The sequence below is a fragment of the Rhipicephalus microplus genome, chromosome 7, assembly GCF_043290135.1.
Source record: "Rhipicephalus microplus isolate Deutch F79 chromosome 7, USDA_Rmic, whole genome shotgun sequence".
NCBI lineage: Eukaryota > Metazoa > Arthropoda > Arachnida > Ixodida > Ixodidae > Rhipicephalus > Rhipicephalus microplus.
In genome coordinates, this window is record NC_134706.1 from 162,396,485 (window position 1) to 162,417,492 (window position 21,008).

The following is a 21,008-nucleotide window of genomic DNA, read 5'->3' on the forward strand; positions in this document are numbered from 1 at the left end:
TAAAAATATTTGCCCCGCCGCGGTAATGTAGTGGCTAAGGTAATCGGCTGCTGACCCGCAGGTCGCGGGTTCAAATCCCGGCTGCGGCGGCTGCATTTCCGTTGGAGGCGGAAATGTTGTAGGCCCGTGTGCTCAGATTTGGGTGCACGTAAAGAACCCCAGGTGGTCGAAATTTCCGCAGCCCTCCACTACAGCGTCTCTCATAATCATATGGTGGTTTTGGGACGTTAAACCCCACAAATCAATCAAATAAAAAATAACTTGCCATGAGCAGGATTCGAACCCATTACCTTCGAATAACGCGTTGGATGCTCGAACGCGTTATTCGAAGGCTGTAGGCTCGATTCCTGCTCACGGCAAGTTATTTTTTCACCCACTTTTCTTTCTTCCTATATTCAATACATTGATTCTAATAACTTCCCTTATACATTCCTTGGCACACTTGTCTGTTAGATCGCATTATTATTGCATCAAAACACGGAAAAACGAACCCTTAGGTATTCAATTCTTTCCCTTATTCATTAACGGGGGTCTCGTACTGGCTGACTTGGTGCCGTTATGTTGTATACGAGCGACTATTGGTCAGCTGCCAGCTTGTAATAAGTTCAAGTGCTAGGTGACGCCATACAGGTACATAAAAAGAGTGTGCCACACTCGCCGCCATGGCTACAGGTGGCGCTGACTGATACTCCCACATTTAAATTCACGTATGCAACTAATAAAGTGGCTGGGGGGATAGCCGCCATGATAGCTCAGTGGTAGAGCATGAAACGGGTTATATAAAGGTCGTAGGTTCAATTCATTCTCATAGAAAGGTCTTCTTTCACCCACTTTTTCTTCTCATTTACATTAAATTAGTTCTAATAGCCCCGCCGAGATGCTCTAGTGGCTAAGGTACTCGGCTGCTGACCCGCCGGTCGCGGGATCCAATCCCGGTTGCGGCGCCTGCATTTCGAATGGAGGCGGAAATGGTTTAGGCCCGTGTGCTCAGATTTCGGTGCACGTTAAAGAATGCCAGGTGGGCGAAATTTCCGGAGCCCTCCACTACAACGTCTCTCATAATCATATGGTGGTTTTGGGATGTTAAACCCCACTTATCAATCAAACATTGGTTCTAATAACTTCCCCTACATATTCCTTGTCGTGCATAATTGTCTGTTAGATCTCATTATTATTGTGTAAAAACACGGAATAACAAGCCCTTAGGTATACACTTCTATATATATATATATATATATATATATATATATATATATATATATATATATATATATATATATATATATATATATATATATATATATATATATATATATATATATATATATATATATATATATATATATATATATATATATATATATATATGAAGATTTTTACGCGTTAGAGATGTTAGTTGTAAAGGCGGGATGATGGTTGCAGAAGTCAGGGCTGGCACAAAACACATTCACTTGTTTTCCTTTACCCCACTTCACCGAAAGCCCGGTATCAATTCCGCCGTTGCAGACGATGCCCCCTGGCCGAGATGTTCAGTGTCGCGCGTGGTATGGCTTCAACCGGCCGACATGTACGACGTCAGATTTACTGGAGCGATGGCCAGAAGATGTAAGGCGTGATATCTTGTACGTAACATCGCTAAGGCACGACAAAATGACGAAGGGACCTGTATAGCAAGCCAGAAACTTTTGATTCAAACCACTCTTGCGATATGGAGTCCACAGCCACACCATATTACCTTCGCTATACGACACATGTCGATGTTGCTTATCGTGCCGAGCCTTTGAACGGTTTTGGGCTGCCAAAGTCCGGAGACGCGCGATGCGCCATGCCTCCTCTGCGCGACTGCATTTCCGATGGAGGCGGAAATGTTTTAGGCCCGTGTGCTCAAATTTGAGTGCACGTAAAGAACCCCAGGCGGGCGAAATTTCCGGAGCCCTCCACTACGGCGTCTCTCATAATCATATGGTGGTTTTGGGAAGTTAAACCCCACTTATCAATCAAACATGGGGTTCTATTAACTTCCCCTATAAATTCCTTGTCGTGCATAATTGTCTGTTAGATCTCATTATTATTGTGTAAAAACACGGAATAACGAGCCTTTAGGTATACACTTCTTTCTCTCTCTCTCTCTCTCTCTCTCTCTCTATATATATATATATATATATATATATATATATATATATATATATATACATAAGGGAAAGAAGTGTATACCTAAGGGCTCGTTTTTCCGTGTTTTAACACAATATTAATGAGATATAACAGACAGTAATGCCAAGGAATGTACAGGGGAAGTTATTAAAACCAATGGAATGTAAATAAGAAGAAAGAAAAGTGGATGAAAAAATTACCAACTGTGAGCAGGAATCGAACCTACGACCTTCGAATTACGCGTTCGATGCTCTAACCACTGAGCTATCACAGCGGCCCTCCCTCCATCCACTTTTTTTGGGTTTCTCTGTGAATTTAGAAGTAGGAGCGACAGTCAGCGCCATCTATAAGCCAAACAACGAGTGTGAAAACACTCTTATGCGCATGTTTGGCGTCACGTAGCACGTGAACTTATTATGAGCGGGCAGCTGATTAATTGTCCCTCTTATACAACCTAAACACGCCAAGTCTGCCAGTACGAGACCCTCGTTCAATGAAATAAGGGAAAGAAGTGTATACCTAAGGGCTCGTTTTCCCGTGTTTTAACACAATATTAATGAGATATAACAGACAGTAATGCCATGGAATGTACAGGGGAAGTTATTAAAACCAATGGAATGTAAATAGGAAGAAAGAAAAGTGGATGAAAAAATTACCAACTGTGAGCAGGAATCGAACCTACGACCTTCGAATTACGCGTTCGATGCTCTAACCACTGAGCTATGACAGCGGCCCTCCCTCCATCCACTTTTTTTGGGTTTATCTGTGAATTTAGAAGTAGGAGCGACAGTCAGCGCCATCTATAAGCCAAACAACGAGTGTGAAAACACTCTTATGCGCATGTTTGGCGTCACGTAGCACGTGAACTTATTATGAGCGGGCAGCTGATTAATTGTCCCTCTTATACAACCTAAACACGCCAAGTCTGCCAGTACGAGACCCTCGTTCAATGAAATAAGGGAAAGAAGTGTATACCTAAGGGCTCGTTTTTCCGTGTTTTAACACAATATTAATGAGATATAACAGACAGTAATGCCAAGGAATGTACAGGGGAAGTTATTAAAACCAATGGAATGTAAATAAGAAGAAAGAAAAGTGGATGAAAAAATTACCAACTGTGAGCAGGAATCGAACCTACGACCTTCGAATTACGCGTTCGATGCTCTAACCACTGAGCTATCACAGCGGCCCTCCCTCCATCCACTTTTTTTGGGTTTATCTGTGAATTTAGAAGTAGGAGCGACAGTCAGCGCCATCTATAAGCCAAACAACGAGTGTGAAAACACTCTTATGCGCATGTTTGGCGTCACGTAGCACGTGAACTTATTATGAGCGGGCAGCTGATTAATTGTCCCTCTTATACAACCTAAACACGCCAAGTCTGCCAGTACGAGACCCTCGTTCAATGAAATAAGGGAAAGAAGTGTATACCTAAGGGCTCGTTTTTCCGTGTTTTAACACAATATTAATGAGATATAACAGACAGTAATGCCAAGGAATGTACAGGGGAAGTTATTAAAACCAATGGAATGTAAATAAGAAGAAAGAAAAGTGGATGAAAAAATTACCAACTGTGAGCAGGAATCGAACCTACGACCTTCGAATTACGCGTTCGATGCTCTAACCACTGAGCTATCACAGCGGCCCTCCCTCCATCCACTTTTTTTGGGTTTCTCTGTGAATTTAGAAGTAGGAGCGACAGTCAGCGCCATCTATAAGCCAAACAACGAGTGTGAAAACACTCTTATGCGCATGTTTGGCGTCACGTAGCACGTGAACTTATTATGAGCGGGCAGCTGATTAATTGTCCCTCTTATACAACCTAAACACGCCAAGTCTGCCAGTACGAGACCCTCGTTCGTTGAAATAAAGGAAAGAAGTGTATACCTAAGGGCTCGTTTTTCCGTGTTTTAACACAATATTAATGAGATATAACAGACAGTAATGCCAAGAGTGTACAGGGGAAGTTATTAAAACCAATGGAATGTAAATAAGAAGAAAGAAAAGTGGATGAAAAAATTACCAACTGTGAGCAGGAATCGAACCTACGACCTTCGAATTACGCGTTCGATGCTCTAACCACTGAGCTATCACTGAGCTATCATTCCCCTGTACATTCCTTGGCATTACTGTCTGTTATATCTCATATATATATATATATATATATATATATATATTATATATATATATATATATATATATATATATATATATATATGTATAGGGATGGATTTTGTTGCTCTGAAAACGGGAGAAATGTGTCGAGGGTAGTACGTGGTTCACGGATGCAGAGAAGGTAAAATGGCCTAAAGCCGGTGGTCTCTTGTAGCGCAGTGTTGAAGGCGTAGGTCATAAGCGCTAAAACTTCATCTCAGTTTTTATCCTTGGAATTAACCTACATAGCGAGCATGTTAATGTGCGCCCTATTGACACGCTCAGTCAAACCGTTGGTCAGTGGATGGTGTGAAGTGGCGTGACGGAACTGGGAAGCAGACGAGCGAATCAACTCTTCCAAGACGTCGACTACAAACTGCCGGCCACGGTCGCTGATGATGGCACGAGGGGACGCATGCCGGATGATCATGTAGCATAGCAGGAAGTCACAAACGTGATCGGCTGTTGCGGTAGAGATCACCGCGGTTTCAGCATACCGAGTGAGGTGGTCTACACAGACTATAATCCAGCGGTTCCCAGTGATAGATCATGGAAAAGGGCCCATCAAGTCAATACCGACGACCTCAAAGGGAAAACATGGCGGAGATAAGGGATGGAGAAATTCTAGCGGCCCACTCGTTGAACTCTAGTATCGTTGGCAATGCTCACAGCTGGTCACGTATTTAGCTGTAGCCAGGCGCATGCGGGACCAGTAGAAACGTTTTAGTGTGCGGTGATAGGCCCTGGCTAACCCCATATGCCGAGCTGTTGGATCGTCGTGCATAGCTTGCAGCACGTTGGGTCGAAATATTTTGGGGACAATCAAAAGTATGCGGGCCCCCTTTGCGGCGAAATTTCGCTTGTAAGGAATGCCATCCTGCATGATGAATGGGCTCTGATGCGGCTTATCGACGGCAGAGGAGAAAAAAGGAGCCAGACTACGGTCTTGAAGTTGTCCTGTACGGAACGCTTCCAAATTTGAAAAACGTGAGTCAAGAGCGGCCAGTGGCGCATGTTCGAGTCCCGCCAAGTCTAATTTTTTTTGTTTTTTTTTCAACGTTTTTATTGTACTGCTATCTTTTCTAATGCCTTAGGTTCTAAAACAAAATAAAAGCAATATTGCGTTCAAGTACGTATGTGGGGCTGTGTTTTTGCGCAACAGTTATTAGTATTTTTATTTTCATTAATAATACTTTTATTTATTTCATAATATAACAAAATTAAGGACTAAAAGGAACATTGGGTCTGCTTGATTGTGAAGGGACTCGAGAAGTGAGAAAACTCAAACCAAAAAATTTATTTGAGAAAAAACTGAGCATTTCACAGCCGGACCAGTTTCTTCAAGGGTAGGCCCTAGGTATGCGCGAGACTTGCTATATGACTCATCTCAAGCTGTGGCAGTTGAGGGAAGGCAATATAAACGAGAAGCAGTCCCAAAATATATTTTGGTGGATGTTTTTTGATTCCTCCAAAATAAGGGCTGCACAATTGTGATCGAGCCAAACCAAGAATTGGGGGCACGAAGTGAGACATAAAATGAATAATGTTGATTGTTTGAAAAATTGCCCTTAATAAAAGGAAGAGTTATAGAGTGCTACGTAGCTTAACTCGCAGTAGCAATTTTATAAATACATATAGATAGTTTAAAAGGGACAATGTTGCACACACAGACATCGGTTAAATTTCTTTGCAGCACAGTGGAAGCATCTATGTAGAACTGAAGCATCAAGAGAAGCTCATGCGTCCTCACTTTATTGCACTTTACATAGCTTGTATGCGTCCATGCAGCCATGATATGATATATTTTAAAGCATTTGTTAAACCTATATTCTTCTTATTCATTAAGGCTGGCCCATAAGTTCTGTCTTATGTAGCACTACAATTGAAGCGTAATCTGCATGGCGGTCTGAAACAATGGTTTTGAAAATCTCAAAACGACCCAGCTCTATACACGACCATCCGTGCATCAATGATAAGCACCATTATGTGTTTGTACATATCAGTTGTGCTCTCATACTTAATTATTTTTCTGACCACTCCCTCTGCCCCTACCTCGTTTCTGTCGTGAAGCTGTGGCAAGTTGTGTGTAGCTGTATTAATATTGTAGGAGCACATACTATCAATAAAAAATTATTTTTAGGCTACATGCAATTAGTTTTCATAGATTTTCATTTCTTTTGTCGGTGCTCAGGAGAGCTAAGCTAATGGTCGATATTTTAAAATGACATTTCTCTTTGCCAATGTTAATGAGAACAATTTCATTAATATTGACAAGTTCATTCACATTGAATTTAGTTCTCATTATTATTGTTTCTAACAAAAAACGAGCCCTTGAAGTTATGCATTTTTGCTTGATTTGTTTTTGTGTGACAGCATGCAAGTAAAATGACAGTTATTGTCATTCCTTGTGAATGACACATTTTCCGTGTGACAGACTTTAGCACCCGGTCATCTGCAGAAGTTGTATTCATTCTGGAAAAGGGCGAACAGCGGTGACTGACAACACCGACTAGCCTGCGTTATTTTTTTGTACTATATATGTCACTGTGCATTCATTTATAACTTTATAGAGCTCGCATTTCCTGCTGAAAATGTGACAACAACTGTAGAGTTTCCACATTTTTGCAACAATCCACATGCCTTTCATACACTATTGCACATTTTCGTAAGCACCTTACAAAATCTGTATATTTCCGCAAGACCTTACATTCTGCATTTTCCTTATGAAAGCTTTTGTACACTCCATACACTTTCCTTATCCTTCCATATCTTCCATCATGAACTCTCCGTATGCTCTGTAAGTTTCCTTAACTTTCCTTATCCTTCCATATACTCCATAAAAAGCTTTTCATATATGCCATACATTTTCCTTATCTTTCCGTATACTCCATAAAAAGCCTTCCGTATACGCCATAAAATTTCTTTATCCTTCCTTATACTCCATAAGAAGCTTTCCGTAAATGCCATACAACTTCCGTATATTTCCATAAAACTCCATATTTTTTCTGTATGTAGCATAAGGAAATCTTACGGAGTCCATATATTTTCTGTAAGATTTCATACGGAACGTTTCAGTAGGGAGTCGTCTAATTTGCCGGCGTCACATTTAGTCGTGGGAAGGGTAAGTCGCGATAGGCAGTCAGCGTCGGCGTGACGGTGGCCACTCTTCAAGTAAACATCAGAGTCATATTCTTGCAAACGGAGCGCCCATTGTGCAATATGAGTGGTTGGATCTCGTTTACCAGTGAGCCAACAAAGTGAGTGGTGGTGTCTGACGATGGAGAATCAGCGGCCATAGATGTACGCATGAATCTTGTGCACAGTGAAGACAGCTGCCAGACATTCTTGATCTGTAACAGTATACTTGCGCTCAGCTTTACTCAAAGAACGGCTCGCGTAGGCAATGACGTGTTTGGCGGCGCCGTGACGCTGAACGAATACTGCGCCGATACCGATTCCTCTTGCATCACTGTGAACCTCAGTTGGAGCTGATGCGTCGAAATGACAAAGAATAGGTCCAGAAGTGATAAAAAGCTCCAGCTGCGAAAATGATGACTTGCACTCTCTCGTCCACTTGAAGTGTACGTCTTTGTTGAGGAGATGAGTAAGAGGCTCAGCAACATCGGTGAAACTAGAAACAAAGCGCCAGAAATACGAACACAGGCCAAGGAAGCTTCGAAGTTCTCGTAGTGAGCGTCGCTGAGAGAAAATGCTGACCGCGGTGGTTTTGTGGGGATCAGGCTGCACGCCGTGTTTGTCTACGAGATGCCCAAGAACGAGAGTTTCGCGATCACCAAAATGGCACTTTTCGGAATTCAGTGCAAGTGCTGCTTTCTCAAGGCACGTGAGAACGACATCAAGTTAACGATTGTGTCATTCAAACATACAGCCAAAGATTACAACGCTGTCAAGACAGCAAAGATATACTTCCCATATTAAGCCACGGAGAACTGTGTCCATTAGGCGCTAAAACGTGGCTGAAGCGTTACATAGACCAAATGGCATTACGTTGAATTCAAGTGAGCCATCTGGAGACATAAAAGTGAATTTTTTTTTATCGGCAGAGTGCATAGGGATTTGCCAATATCCCGATCTTAAGTCTACGGAAGAGAAGTACGAAGCAGAGTGCAACTAATCGATAATGTCGTCGATGCGGGGAAGCGTATATACGACTTTTTTTTTCAAATTGAGTTGAGCCGCCGGTAATCTACCCCGAATCTCCAAGACCCATCCTTCTTTTTTACAAGTGTAATTGGTGCTGCCCAGGGGCTACACGACTTTTGTATAACTTTCTTAGACAGCATTTCTTCCACCTGATCAGCAATAACTTTACGCTCCGACGGAGATACTCTGTATGGTCTCTGGCGAATGTATTGAACGAAACCAGTATCGATCGCATGACGAGTGCCTGAAGGTAGTGCAGAGATTCTACGGCTATTGAGTGCGAAATCAAAAACGGATGCTTGATTGGAGAGGATCTGAACTAACTGTTGTCTCTTCTCTGGCGATAGCAACCTATTCACCATATCCATTAATATGTCATCACTAGGGCAAACCACATCAGACACATTTTTCTTTTTCCTGTCGTTGCTAATGACTGCAATGTTAACATTGCTCCTGACGTCGAGCTCAAACACAGCCAGCCTTATTCCACCCGACATTACAATCGGCTAGAAAGAGGAGTTGACCACCCATACCAAGGCTTTGCCACTACTTGCAGAAATCACACAGTGGGGCATAGCCACATCCTTCGCACAGTTCAGCTTGATTGGGTGAACTATAACGTCAAAGCTATCTGTTGTAACACTAAAAACATCCACAGCACTTGAATTATTGATTGGGCCGGTAAAACTATGTCATCAACGACTGCAATAGTCTGTTGGCATCGCGTGGGCTCTTCACAAAAACCAGACAGTAAAACTTCGCCAGCTGCACAATCCACAATGTCTCCACATTCTTTCAGGAAGTCTATCCCCAGGATAACATCATAAATAGAATTAGAAAGAACTGCAAAATCTGCCTTAAGCAATTTAGCGCCAAAACTAACAGTAGCACTACAAACTCCCACTGGGCGCAACGGTTCTCCGCTCACTGCACGAAACGTTGTGTGGCTTCCCCAAGAGAACATCACTTTCTTGCCAAGAGAAGTCGTCAAATTTCTGCTCATGGTGGAAACAGTTGCTCCTGTGTCGACTAACGCGGACGTGGCAACACCTTCTATAAAAACACTGACCCTATTTTGTTGCATGGAAACTGGTGGAGGCATATCTGTATGCAATGAAAAATGTCCGGCGACCTCACCTCCATCGGCCGTGGCATCTAGTTTCCCGGTGGAGGAGAAGTGAGACGCCGACGACCTGGTGATGGTGACCGATGATGGCGGAAGGAGGCTGGTGGCGTCACACTGCGCACAGAAGCTGGCGAATTGCTTCGGAAGGTCTGTTGGAAGTGGGTTTGGTTGTAGCCGTCGGGTGGCCAGTGATAGTCTCTTCGAGGACTTGCGCGCCGTGAGGATGCCGGGGGTCATTGATACTGCGGCAGAGGTGACCAATGCCGCTCTGAACAGAAGCGGGCTATATGTGCACGAACGCCGCAGTAAAAACACACAGGTGCTTCACGCCCCACTCGCTGCTGAAGATGGTCAGCGGCATAATCTTGCCACGCTGCCCTATCGGGGGGTGACCTTTACACGGAGTCGTTTCGCGGGTCAGACATATAGGCATGACGACGCAACTGTACCGGCGTCCTTGAGTCGACGAAGCCCGCAGCGGCGATGGACGCAGGCGGGGGCCCCATGGTGTATAAGAACCGTGGCCATGTGCTATCGATGGCACAGCAGCGTCCCACCGATCAAGTTCTTCGCGCACTATTTCTCATATTGTTGACGCCAGATCGCTGGGCTGAGGGACTACGTCGATGCTTGCGACTGTTGTGATGTTGGGGAGTCTACCAAACTTTGCCGAAATGCACCGAGCTTTAAGGGCCTCAAATGTACGGCAATGTCGGACAATGCCATTGGCTGACTGCAAGTCATCCTTTCCTATAGGGTAGTGATAGATATTCTCCGCAATGTCCTTAAGGAGATGTCCAACATTATCCTCACCAGTCATTTGTGGGTCCACACTCTTGCAAAGCGTGAGAACTTTAATATACATCCTACATGTCTCCCCAAGGACTTGAGCTCGTTGGCTAAGGGTCTGCCCAGCACGCTTCTTTATCGAGGTCGGATCTCCAAAACGCTTCTTGAATTCGTTGACACAATTCGCTCACGTAGACAAATTCTCCTCATGATTCTCGTACCACATAAATACGGTTCCCTCAAGAAAAAGTGGTATGTAGTAGCGCTGTCCGGTAGTGTCCCAGTGGTTATACAGACTCACCCGCCGATAGTGCTTGAGCCATTCATCGACGTCATCTCAAGGTTTCCCAGAGAACGGGCGTGGTTCACTGGGTATCCATAGGTGTTAGGTGCAGCTGGTTGGATTTCGCCGTGAGGGTTCATGATAACTGGTAGCTGCGGAAGTCCTGCGAGTCTGCGGCTCCGGTGAAGCTCCAAGGGTGTGTCTTCCGCCGTACTTGTCCGGTGCTCCAAGGCGTTACCCAGAACTCTACACCAATTATGCTAAGGGTGAGAGATGTTTATTGTACAGGCGGGATGATAGATGGTTGCAGAAGTCAGGCCTGGCACAGAACACATTCAGTTCCTTTTCCTCTACCCACTTCACCGAAAGTCCCGTATCAATATATATATATATATATATATATATATATATATATATATATATATATATAGGTTAATCTTGACGAAGGCCCTGCCACGGCCGAAACGTAAAGTAAACAACTATCAAATTTTCGTAGGTGTGCTACTTTATTCCTAAATATATTTGCTCCGAACCCACAGAATTTCTTTTTTGAATCATATATATATATGTATATATATATATATAGAGCATCGAACGCGTTACTCGAAGGTTTTGGGACGTTAAACCCCACAAATCAATCAGCGTTACTCGAAGGTCGTAGGTTCGATTCCTGCTCACGGCCCACTTTTCTTTCTTCCTATTTACATTTCATTTGTTCTAATAACTTCCCCTATACATTCCTTGGCATTATTGTCTGTTAGATCTCATTATATTGTGTCAAAACACGAAACAATGAGCCCTTAGGTATACACTTCTTTCCCTTATATATATATATATATATATATATATATATATATATATATATATATATATATATATACTGTTTTGCGCTATCCAGTAATTTATAATTACTGCACACAATAAAATATGTTTGTTGAAATGCACTTTACAAATCAAAATAAATATGCCCCCTGCCGCAATGGTGTAGTGGCTAAAGTACTCGTCGGCAGACTCTCAGGCAGCTGCATTTACATGAAGGAGAATATGCTGTATACCAGTGTGCTGAGATTTGTGTGCGCGCTAAAGAACCCCAGATGATCAAAATTTGCGCAGCCTTCCACTACGGCTTCTCCCATTTAATTATGGTAGTTTCGGGAAGTTAAACCTCATTTTTTATCAAAACCAAAAAAATAATCTTGTAAAAGAGACATGTAGCTGTAAATGAAGGTCAAGTAATTGCCATGGACACATGTCACTTTTTACCGACATGACTGAGAAAGGCTTCTTGGTGCCGTTTTAGAGATTTATTGCTAGGAGAGGAATGCCCAGCGTCCTTTTTTATGCTTAGGTTCGATCATTCAACAAAACGTTAAAGAAACTGAGGGACCTAATGAACCGAATCAAAACAACAGACATCCAGTTTTTCCTCCCGACGCAGTGAACGTAATGGAAATTCAACGTAGATGCTGCGCCATGAAGAGGCAGCGGGGGTATCAATTATCAGATGAGTGAAGATGTCTCTAGAAAAACTTCTCGGACAAAGCAGTCTTTCTTGTGAAGAACTCAGTACGCTACTTACCGAGGCCAAGGGCGTGGTCAATTGACGAGCGCTTACTTATTGAAGCCGGTAGGCCATCCGCTATTACGCCAGCACTTTCCCTTACAGGCCAACAATTTACCACTCTGCCAGATTGTGATTGAATGGAGGATTCAGTGAACCGCGGCAGTGCGACGGAATGTTATCGTTGTTTGGAACGCCGCCAAAATTTCGTGGAATATGTTTGGAGACGTTGTAAGCATAACTATGATCTGCACATTTTTCTCCTAAATCTTTTTACCGCAACCTTGCAGTTCGAGACATTTCTATGGTAGACACACACAACAAAACAAAGTCTATAAGGGATCTGTTGAAAGTGTAGGAGGTTTGTTTATGCAGCGATAGATATGTTTGTGCTTGCTTGTTACGCCACGGTAGCAGAAAAGTTTTGAAAAGGCCTGCGCAAAAGATTTACTACCTCGAGATTGGTGCTATCACAAGTAAGGACCCACAAGTTATCGGTACCTATAGATGAAGACAAAATAGAAGCAGAGGAGGGACCAACTACGCATCTGCTTTTCTTATTCAAATTCTTTGTCGCTACACAAGTGATCGTAGATGAGTTCACTACGCGTTGATGTTTTATTGCCGCGTACCGCAGGATCGTTTATGTTGTACCATAGCAGAGCTTTTTGAAAATTTTGATCACCTCATGTTCTTTACCGTGCACTGATATCGCATAGTACTTATCATTTCAGGTACATGAAAATGATCGGGCCGTGGTCGGGTTCGAACGCATGACTGTTGGGTGAGCAGCTGAGCACCGTAATCACCACACCACCGAGGTCAATCTTAAAAAGAGGCGGGTTGCAGTGTTAGGCTAGCTCTCTACAATGATATTGTTACGGAAATGAAGTAATGGAAGAGGAATCAACATATTTGCACACTGCAAGACTACCAGTAGTTATGACGTAACTACAGAAGACGAGACAAGGACAGAAAGAGCGCTGATGTTGATTCCCAATCACCAACTAGCCCAAACATCTGTCTTATGAAATGGAGAGGAAGGACTCAATCAGATGAGAGGTGCGCGCAAGTGCCAATCAGCCATTGTGACTCCTGCCTGTGGCTTTTCCTCTGTAAAGGCGTTTTGTACACAAGTCACCAACCACGTAACATATTGGTGAGTGGTGCTGGGTACCATGAGGCAACGGAGCTTCGCAGCGAACGTTGCATCGATTTTCCAGCCATGGCCGGAAGGTTTTCTCCACGTACCCCGCACCTCCATCAATATGTTACGGGGTCGATGGCTTCTGTACAAAATGCACTTACAGAGGAAAAACCACAGGCAGGAGTCACGATGGCTGATTGGCACCCTCGCGCGCCTCTCAGGTGATTGATCTGTCCTCTTCCTTCACTTCATTTCCGTAACAATATTATACCAAGTATAACAACGCATGAAATTTGCATACCGGGTTCGATTTCAACAAAGGAGGGAGTTGCAACAAAACCAGGAGACGGAACAAACGCGGGGGAAGGCTGCTCTGACCCAGGTGTTGGTGCGTAGTCTGTCGGGTCACCTGGCCCGTAAAACGCTGGGTTGTTGTAAACGCCTGGGGGGTTCTGCATGTCTGGAACCAAGGACGCCTGCAATAGAAAAAAAAACACAAACATATACGCGGACTTACATTTGGAGCAACGGATTATATCGGGTATAGCTGAGTTGATGGTGTATACCTGTATAAAACATTGTCCCAAGCTTGAAACATTGGCCCAAGCTTGAAAGAAGAGGAAACAAGAAGCCCGGAAAATCGCACACTCGCAACTGACTTTTTTAAAACCGAAACTCATCTTCTGAATCCCTAACGCATGTGTACAACCTCAAGAAAAACACAACCTATCAGATAAAACAGCGAGTTCATTATCATACATTGACAAGGACGGGACACTGATACATTGTTCACCAAATTGCTAAAGGTACATCACCTTCACCAATTCACGTGGAACTTTGTCATTGCTTCTTCGTAAGATTCTCGTTCTGTTCGTTAACGGTTCACACGAGCACTTTTTACAATGATATGGCAAATGCCAACCCGTGTCGATTTTTATAGACAGCGCATGCTCTTTTAGGCGATCGATTGTACATTGGCCCAACTGGCGAAGGTTCACCTTGTCACAACTGAGCACGATCTTGTAGATAACACTCCCTCGACATTTCAAAAAACCTTTTTCGTGCTTATTTACAAAATTAGCACTTGATGCATCACACAAACGAGCACAAATACGCGAAAGCCTCCGAAGTGCCAAGAACACTACAGAGACCTCAAAACGAGAGGCCAAGTTTTTTAACGAATGAGCCACTCTGTGTACATAAGGGTTAACCACAGGGCACTTTTGCGTTTTTTTCGCGCCTGAATCGCCGTTTGTATCATGTCAAAATTTCTTCAAAAAAGGTTCACATACTTGTTTTATTTATTTATTTATTTATTTACAATACTGTAGTCCTTTGTAAAGACCTATAGAAAAAGTGGTTAGAAAAGTATACATGAGCATGGGAATAGCAAAACAAAATCGAAAGCAGAACACAGACTGCGTCAACATATTGCTTGTGTAATAGATCGAGAGCATCACCGAAAAATTCAGAAGTGGCATCACACACTAAGAAACGCCTTAGATTTGGACAAGCTTCTGCAAACATTTACCGCATGAAGTACACGCCAATGTAAAGTAAAGAATTCCGGTTTTGCGATAAGTTCAGCCACAAATAACACAAGAGAACGAAAACCCAGAGACACGAGCCTGGATATTTGCACTTTGTAACTTTCCTCAAGAACGTGGTAGGAAGACTTGTTGAGAGCCAACTGTAAGCTAGTCCTACCAATGGCACTTTTCATCACTTTGTAATTGGTAGAATCATACTGCAAAAAAGCCTTCTGAGCACGAAGGTGATACATCCGACACACGTGGTTTCTCCAAGCATTAGATGAAGATCCAAGAACTGCAATTCGTCATTGACAGGAAGCTCGTGGGTAAACGTAAGCCCTCGTCCGAGCTGTCTAAACTTACCTAACACAAACGTGACACACGCATAGCCGGGTTCATTTCACAGCTTTTCAAGAGAACCGAAAAATTGTCAACGTTCCTAAAACGGCGTAACACCTTGAGTTTGTACAAAACAGTGTCCAGGTGTCAGCCAATCTGAACGAGGAAGATACTGCAGTATTATACCCTGTATTATCTTCGATTAGTGTACAATAAAAAATAATGCATTAGTATCGTCAACTTTATGCCATTTAGACCGCCAAGTACATTTTACAAAGTGTGTAGGAAAATATCTGGTACGCACGGCATCCCAAAAAGTAAGTGGTCGCGGCCAAACGACCCTCTTGTGGGTGGCCAACTTCCTTGACTCGTCATACAATGAAATCTGGTTGTAGCCTGAGGTGCCATAGACGTCTCCCTTCTGCAGTGCTGCGAAAATGTTCACTGACGCATGACACATTTACGGTTACCTTGTAGTCACTGCAGATGCAGAAAGACCGGTCTTTTTCAATACTGGCGAAATTCGCGTAGCCCATTCAAAGTGAGCGACATGGGAAAGCCCGCCAGACTTTACTGGCCTTTTCAGATCTTCCGTAACCTTGTCTCGTAATACTTACTACATTGGTCTCGCCTTGGAAAATTTTGGAACGGCGTCCTCTTTCACGTTGAGGTGAGAAGGCAACAACCATGAGCAGGCCCATTCTTCGTTAAAGACGTCCTCATATTCAGATCAAATTGCATCGAGCTCTTTTTCATCACGTGTACTGGCACTGCTAAGGCTTAGAACCGGGGCACCTAGGTTGTTCACGGATCGAAGGTTGCGGCCACATCAACAAGACCCTGAAGGACAAACTAGAGTCATAGAGGAGATCATGGTCTTGCCATCGTAGGAATTTGGCAGTGTGAGCTTACCAGCAATCGACAGAGGTCCTAGGCAGCATCACAACTTCAGATCTCTCTTCTTTGTTTCCGGGCAGTTTCCTCGGTGCCTGTTGCACACATCCACTGTATTACGCCTACCACCCTGCTGGTCTCAATTTCTATGATTAGGTCAGCGTCTCCGCAGCGAAACTTGCGTCGTACGGGATGGACGATTTCGTTGTCCGGCACTGACGCTTGACTTGCGCTGATTGTGTACAGCTGAGGAGTACACGCCTCAGTGCCTTCGGGCCTTCCAGTCAGCGCATAAGTACTGTGCCTCCTACTACTTGATATGCATGCTGCCGATATATGCCTTTTTTTCACACTTGAAGCACTGGAAATTTTTCAATGGGTGAGTTTGATACGAGTGGGTTTTGTTTGCGCACCTTGAGCTCTTGTTGCTAACTTGCTTACTTGTCTAACCTATTGACCACTATTGAGCAAACATATAAAAGCGTAGTTCAGTTTTGACATTGACGTTATTCACAAGCTGGGTGCCTTGAAACACCGCCTCCGAAACAGGCACCATGATCTCAGCTTCCTTTGAGGTTGAATTTGATCGACACAGTAGTGTTTTTATGTAGATGTGTGTTTAGACTTCTGCATACTATCTTGTCCTACAGCATTCGGTCTAACTTGCTGCCAAAGTAGACGAAGCTTGACGATTAACTGCTGGACATGTTCGTATCTATACTGAACACGAGTGAAAAATTCGAAGCTCCCCGCAATTTCAGTCAGCTGGGAATTGAAAAAAAGCCCTGCAAAATTTCCACCGCTTCCTTGTGAGTAAGCTGGTTCACTTTACGAGGAGCACACCACCGACTTAGGAGGTCAGCTGACCTTGATACGAGAGCCGAGACTTGAAGCGCCCTCTTCTGCGCGTCTTCCCTGATGTTGCTGCTTTCAAAGTAGGACTGGATGCGAATGACATACAAAGAACACTTGTCTTTGTCGACGTCAAACGATGTCATCTGGTACGTCACTCCCAGAAGCAGCGAAGCCCTTGATTTATGTAGGTGGGTTCCTCGTTGCCATTCCTATATCGCGATGATGGGTGGAGTTCTCGGCATTCAAATACACCAGATGAAAGCTGCCTGAACTATAACGTTTTGTTTGAGGCGGCTTCATTTCTTGCAGCCACCGTAAAATGATATCAAGTACAATCGTTGTGCAACTCAGTGGACGCAAAAATAAACGTTATCTATAACAGTAGGCGGTTATGTGCGCGCACGTACAGAGCGATCTATAGTGCAGTCATTCCAGACAACATGATGGTACAGCGTAGATGCCACCACTCATGGCGGTGCTGAGGTGAAAAGCGAGCATACGTAGGTTATGTGTAATGCTTACACTTCCGTCTTAAATGCACGACAATGCGGTACCCTCTATGCTTGAGAACCTAAATGGTACTTATTGTAGATAATCATCAACAAGCCAAGTGTTCCGTGCCTAAGAGAAGGTGTAGAGCTGAGCCATTATTTTGAAATGTTTCCAACCTTGGCTTTTCGGTGAAGACCTACAGGATTGCACGGTTCAAGGGATTCCTAACTGTATACGTACACATGTCGCACCTGGTACCAGAGCTGTCTGCGTCAGTCTGCTAAGTGGATTTCTGCAGGTACGAGATTCTGAAATACTTCCTAATTTTATCGCCCAAATATTTGTGCATAGCTGGAGTTGCTTTGCGAGTTTTAAACGAAACCGCTGCAGCGCTTTCCCCGATCCTAACACAAGTAAAGTGACTTTTCGTTTTTCACAGATTCCTCAATTTCGATCTTTTAAATTAAAATTACGGTACCCTCAATATTTGCCTTAAACAGTTGAACGTGATAGCGACATCCTGCTCTTAGTGCGTATTTTAAACAGTTAGTGCGTGAAACATTTTCGAATTTGCTATGCAACCACTACACGTGGCCTTAACGGAATAGGTGCAGTAGCGTGTGTGTCTTTGTAGTAGAGTACCAGCTTTCAAACATGAAGCCATTGTGATTATCTCACATTCTGACGCCCGTTGGCAATGAACGCTTGTAGCACGCTATATTGCTGCGATATTTTATGTTGTATATTGGAGCATGTATACAAGACGCGTGTGTTTGTGATTCATGAAAGCAAGCTTGACTGTTTTTCCAAGCAGAGGAAGTTCTATTCACTGTCTTCACAAGCAGAGGGGGGACAGTGTGGGCAACAACCGATTGCCACGCTAATGACCCGGCTCGATCCTACCTCGGACCTACAGCCCTGTTTTGTCTCCACTCTGCTCCAGAATTTTTTATCATTTATTTTTTTTATTTGCATTGTTCTCAATTTTCTGGTCACGCAAAGGACGATGATTTGTGGCTCACAACCAACAACGCCAACGCCGACACAGAAATTTCGGTGAAACGGGCTATATAACGCTATCGTGGTAATAAGAGAGTCGCCTAGCGCATTGATTTCTTGGCACTTTAGTACCGTCAAAGACCGAACGTTTCCATCATCGGCATTCATCAGGGGTCAGCAACCTGTGCCCGCAAAGCACTATTACTTGGCTCTCTGCCTAACGTCAGAACCTCCCCCCCCCCCCGCCCCCAAACGGAAATTAGGCGAAGCCAGCGTTCAAAGACACGTACAGAAGATGAACATGTTAAAGGCCAACCACGCTGAGAACGAACAACCATACAATGAATGGACATCCACTAAAAAGGAAACCTAAGACGCACATGTGTCCGACATGCTAAAAAAATTGTGCGGCAAAAAAATTACAGCATATCCACGGAGTGATTGTACATGAGGGAGGTGAAGCTTCAGAGGGTTTTATCGGTAAGCCTGAATTGTGCATCTGTCTGTCCGTCCACCCGTCAGTCCATTCATCCATCTGTCTGTCTGTCTGTCTGTCTGTCTGTCTGTCTGTCTGTCTGTCTGTCTGTTTAGCCGGCCGGCCGGCCAGCCGGCTGGCTGGCTGTCCATCCGTCTGTGTCTGTCCATCTGTCTGTCTGTGAGCCCGTCCTTTCATCTCTAGGCTTGTCTGTCTGTCTGTTCGTCCCTCTGTCTGTCCATCCGTCCGCACGTGCTGAGTTAGCCATAGAACTATGCGGTAATGTACCAAGACAGGCAAGCATGTACAGACTAATGGGTTTAGGAGCTTCGCCCCTAAATCACAGCGCATATCACCTCCTTATTAAGTTTTGTGTAAAAATGTTGCCTTTTTTTTTGACAGCGAAATGGAAGGTTCGCTTACCCACCAAACCTGTCTATGCTGTTAGGAGCGAAGCTCCTTACCCCCGTATTCACAAACGCTCCTCGACTCTACTTACCCCTTCACTTGACAGGGTTGAGCACAGCGCCGCTGCTCGGCTGAAATTGACGCTGCGCTACTTAGAATAGCAAGAAAATATCACTGATATGAAGTGACTTGCCCTGCCTAGAGATGGCGCTCCCATCGGCTTTCTCAAGTGAAGGTGGAGCGTTGAGTAAATGGGCGTTCATAATACAGGGGTTAGGCTCGAGGCGGCGATACGGGCTACGGAGGCGTAGGGCGTATCAAACTTTCACGAGAGGGGGGGCTAACTTGCCTCACTCATCAGCCGGTATATATATATATATATATATATATATATATATATATATATATATATATATATATATATATATATATATGTGTGTGTGTGTGTGTGTGTGTGTGTGTGTGTGTGTGTGTACTTCGAAATTTATTCGCCTTTTAACAGGCCGAGGAATGGCGCCTTTAACCCTATTTTCGCGTCCCATATGCGACGCGAAATGTTACAATACTATCTTGCTATTACGCCTCTTTGTCTGATTGCTTTGGCGGTCAACATCTACAAATACAACAATAGTTCAATAAATTTATCATGGATGTTAGATGTTAGTTGCCGGGATGGAGATGTACCAAGTGTTAACGTGGATACATTTACATTGAACGGGGCTAAGCTGCCAATCACCGAACCATACATTCTGCTAGCTCTCCTTTATCAACGTACAGTAAGCATTTATTTACATTGGTAAAGGCACGTTTTACTTTCGTGTTACATGCCGATTCTCCTGACAGAGCGATGAAACTTGTTTTTTTGTTTCAGGGAATGATTGCTGTTACATTATTTCATAAGTATCACACTTTTTTGCATGTATTTAGGCATGCGTGTATTATAATTTGCCAAATTTGCTAATATTCTGAATACTGTATGTGGAGCGTGCAAATATTATTATAGAGATATGATTATATCAGTTGTGTGACCTTTTTATCAACTTCTCAACCTTTTTCTTTAAAAATGTATAACTTTTGGTGTTAGAAGGTTAATACATTGTTTACATTCATTGCATTTGTAGAAAATTTCTTGAAGAGCCCTAGAGGCCTGCATAAATACACAAAGAGAGAATGTGTAAACAACACTTTTCTTCGAAAGAAGGAAATGTCGGTGATTATAACGTAAACTATCCCTCGTTGCTTCATTTCTAAAATGTCGTTAGCTGTATATTACACTAAATTGAGTTTATTGCGCAACGAGGTTGTGAGGAAACCAGGCGAAACAGCTGCACTGAGCAGCGTATGGAGAACCTTGAGCGAATATTGGTGTAAACAGTCTTTGTCATGCACACAGCACCAGCTTGTTACGCGAGGCAACAAATGACGTGAAAATGACTCATCGCGTAATGACCACTTATGCATGACCACATAAAAAAATTAGAACATAAACTATTTTCGACGCTTCATATTGTTTGCCATTCGTTTTACGGCACTTCAAAATTTCTATGTGTCACAAAATCGCCTGCTTGTTATATGAAGTCGCGAAGCCGGAGAGCATCTTCTCCTAAATGTAATTCAAGTAGGCTAGCTGTCAATCACG

General features: G+C 43.5%; 1 protein-coding gene and 3 non-coding genes across 5 annotated transcripts in view; all 4 read right to left on the bottom strand.

The window, feature by feature from the left end:
- Nucleotides 1-21,008, bottom strand: part of LOC142767122 (uncharacterized) — a 336,953-nt gene that overhangs the window by 286,881 nt on the left and 29,064 nt on the right. For both annotated transcript variants that reach the window (XM_075868347.1, XM_075868346.1), the window contains one exon: nucleotides 13,677-13,851. In XM_075868347.1, coding sequence (XP_075724462.1) covers nucleotides 13,677-13,833 — 157 coding nt within the window. In that variant the 5' untranslated portion in view covers nucleotides 13,834-13,851. The remainder of the gene's footprint in view (nucleotides 1-13,676; nucleotides 13,852-21,008) is intronic.
- TRNAT-CGU (transfer RNA threonine (anticodon CGU)) lies at nucleotides 2,353-2,425 on the bottom strand. The gene has a single exon. It is a non-coding gene; the product is annotated as a tRNA-Thr (tRNA).
- Nucleotides 3,265-3,337, bottom strand: TRNAT-CGU (transfer RNA threonine (anticodon CGU)). The gene has a single exon. It is a non-coding gene; the product is annotated as a tRNA-Thr (tRNA).
- Nucleotides 3,721-3,793, bottom strand: TRNAT-CGU (transfer RNA threonine (anticodon CGU)). Its single transcript has one exon. It is a non-coding gene; the product is annotated as a tRNA-Thr (tRNA).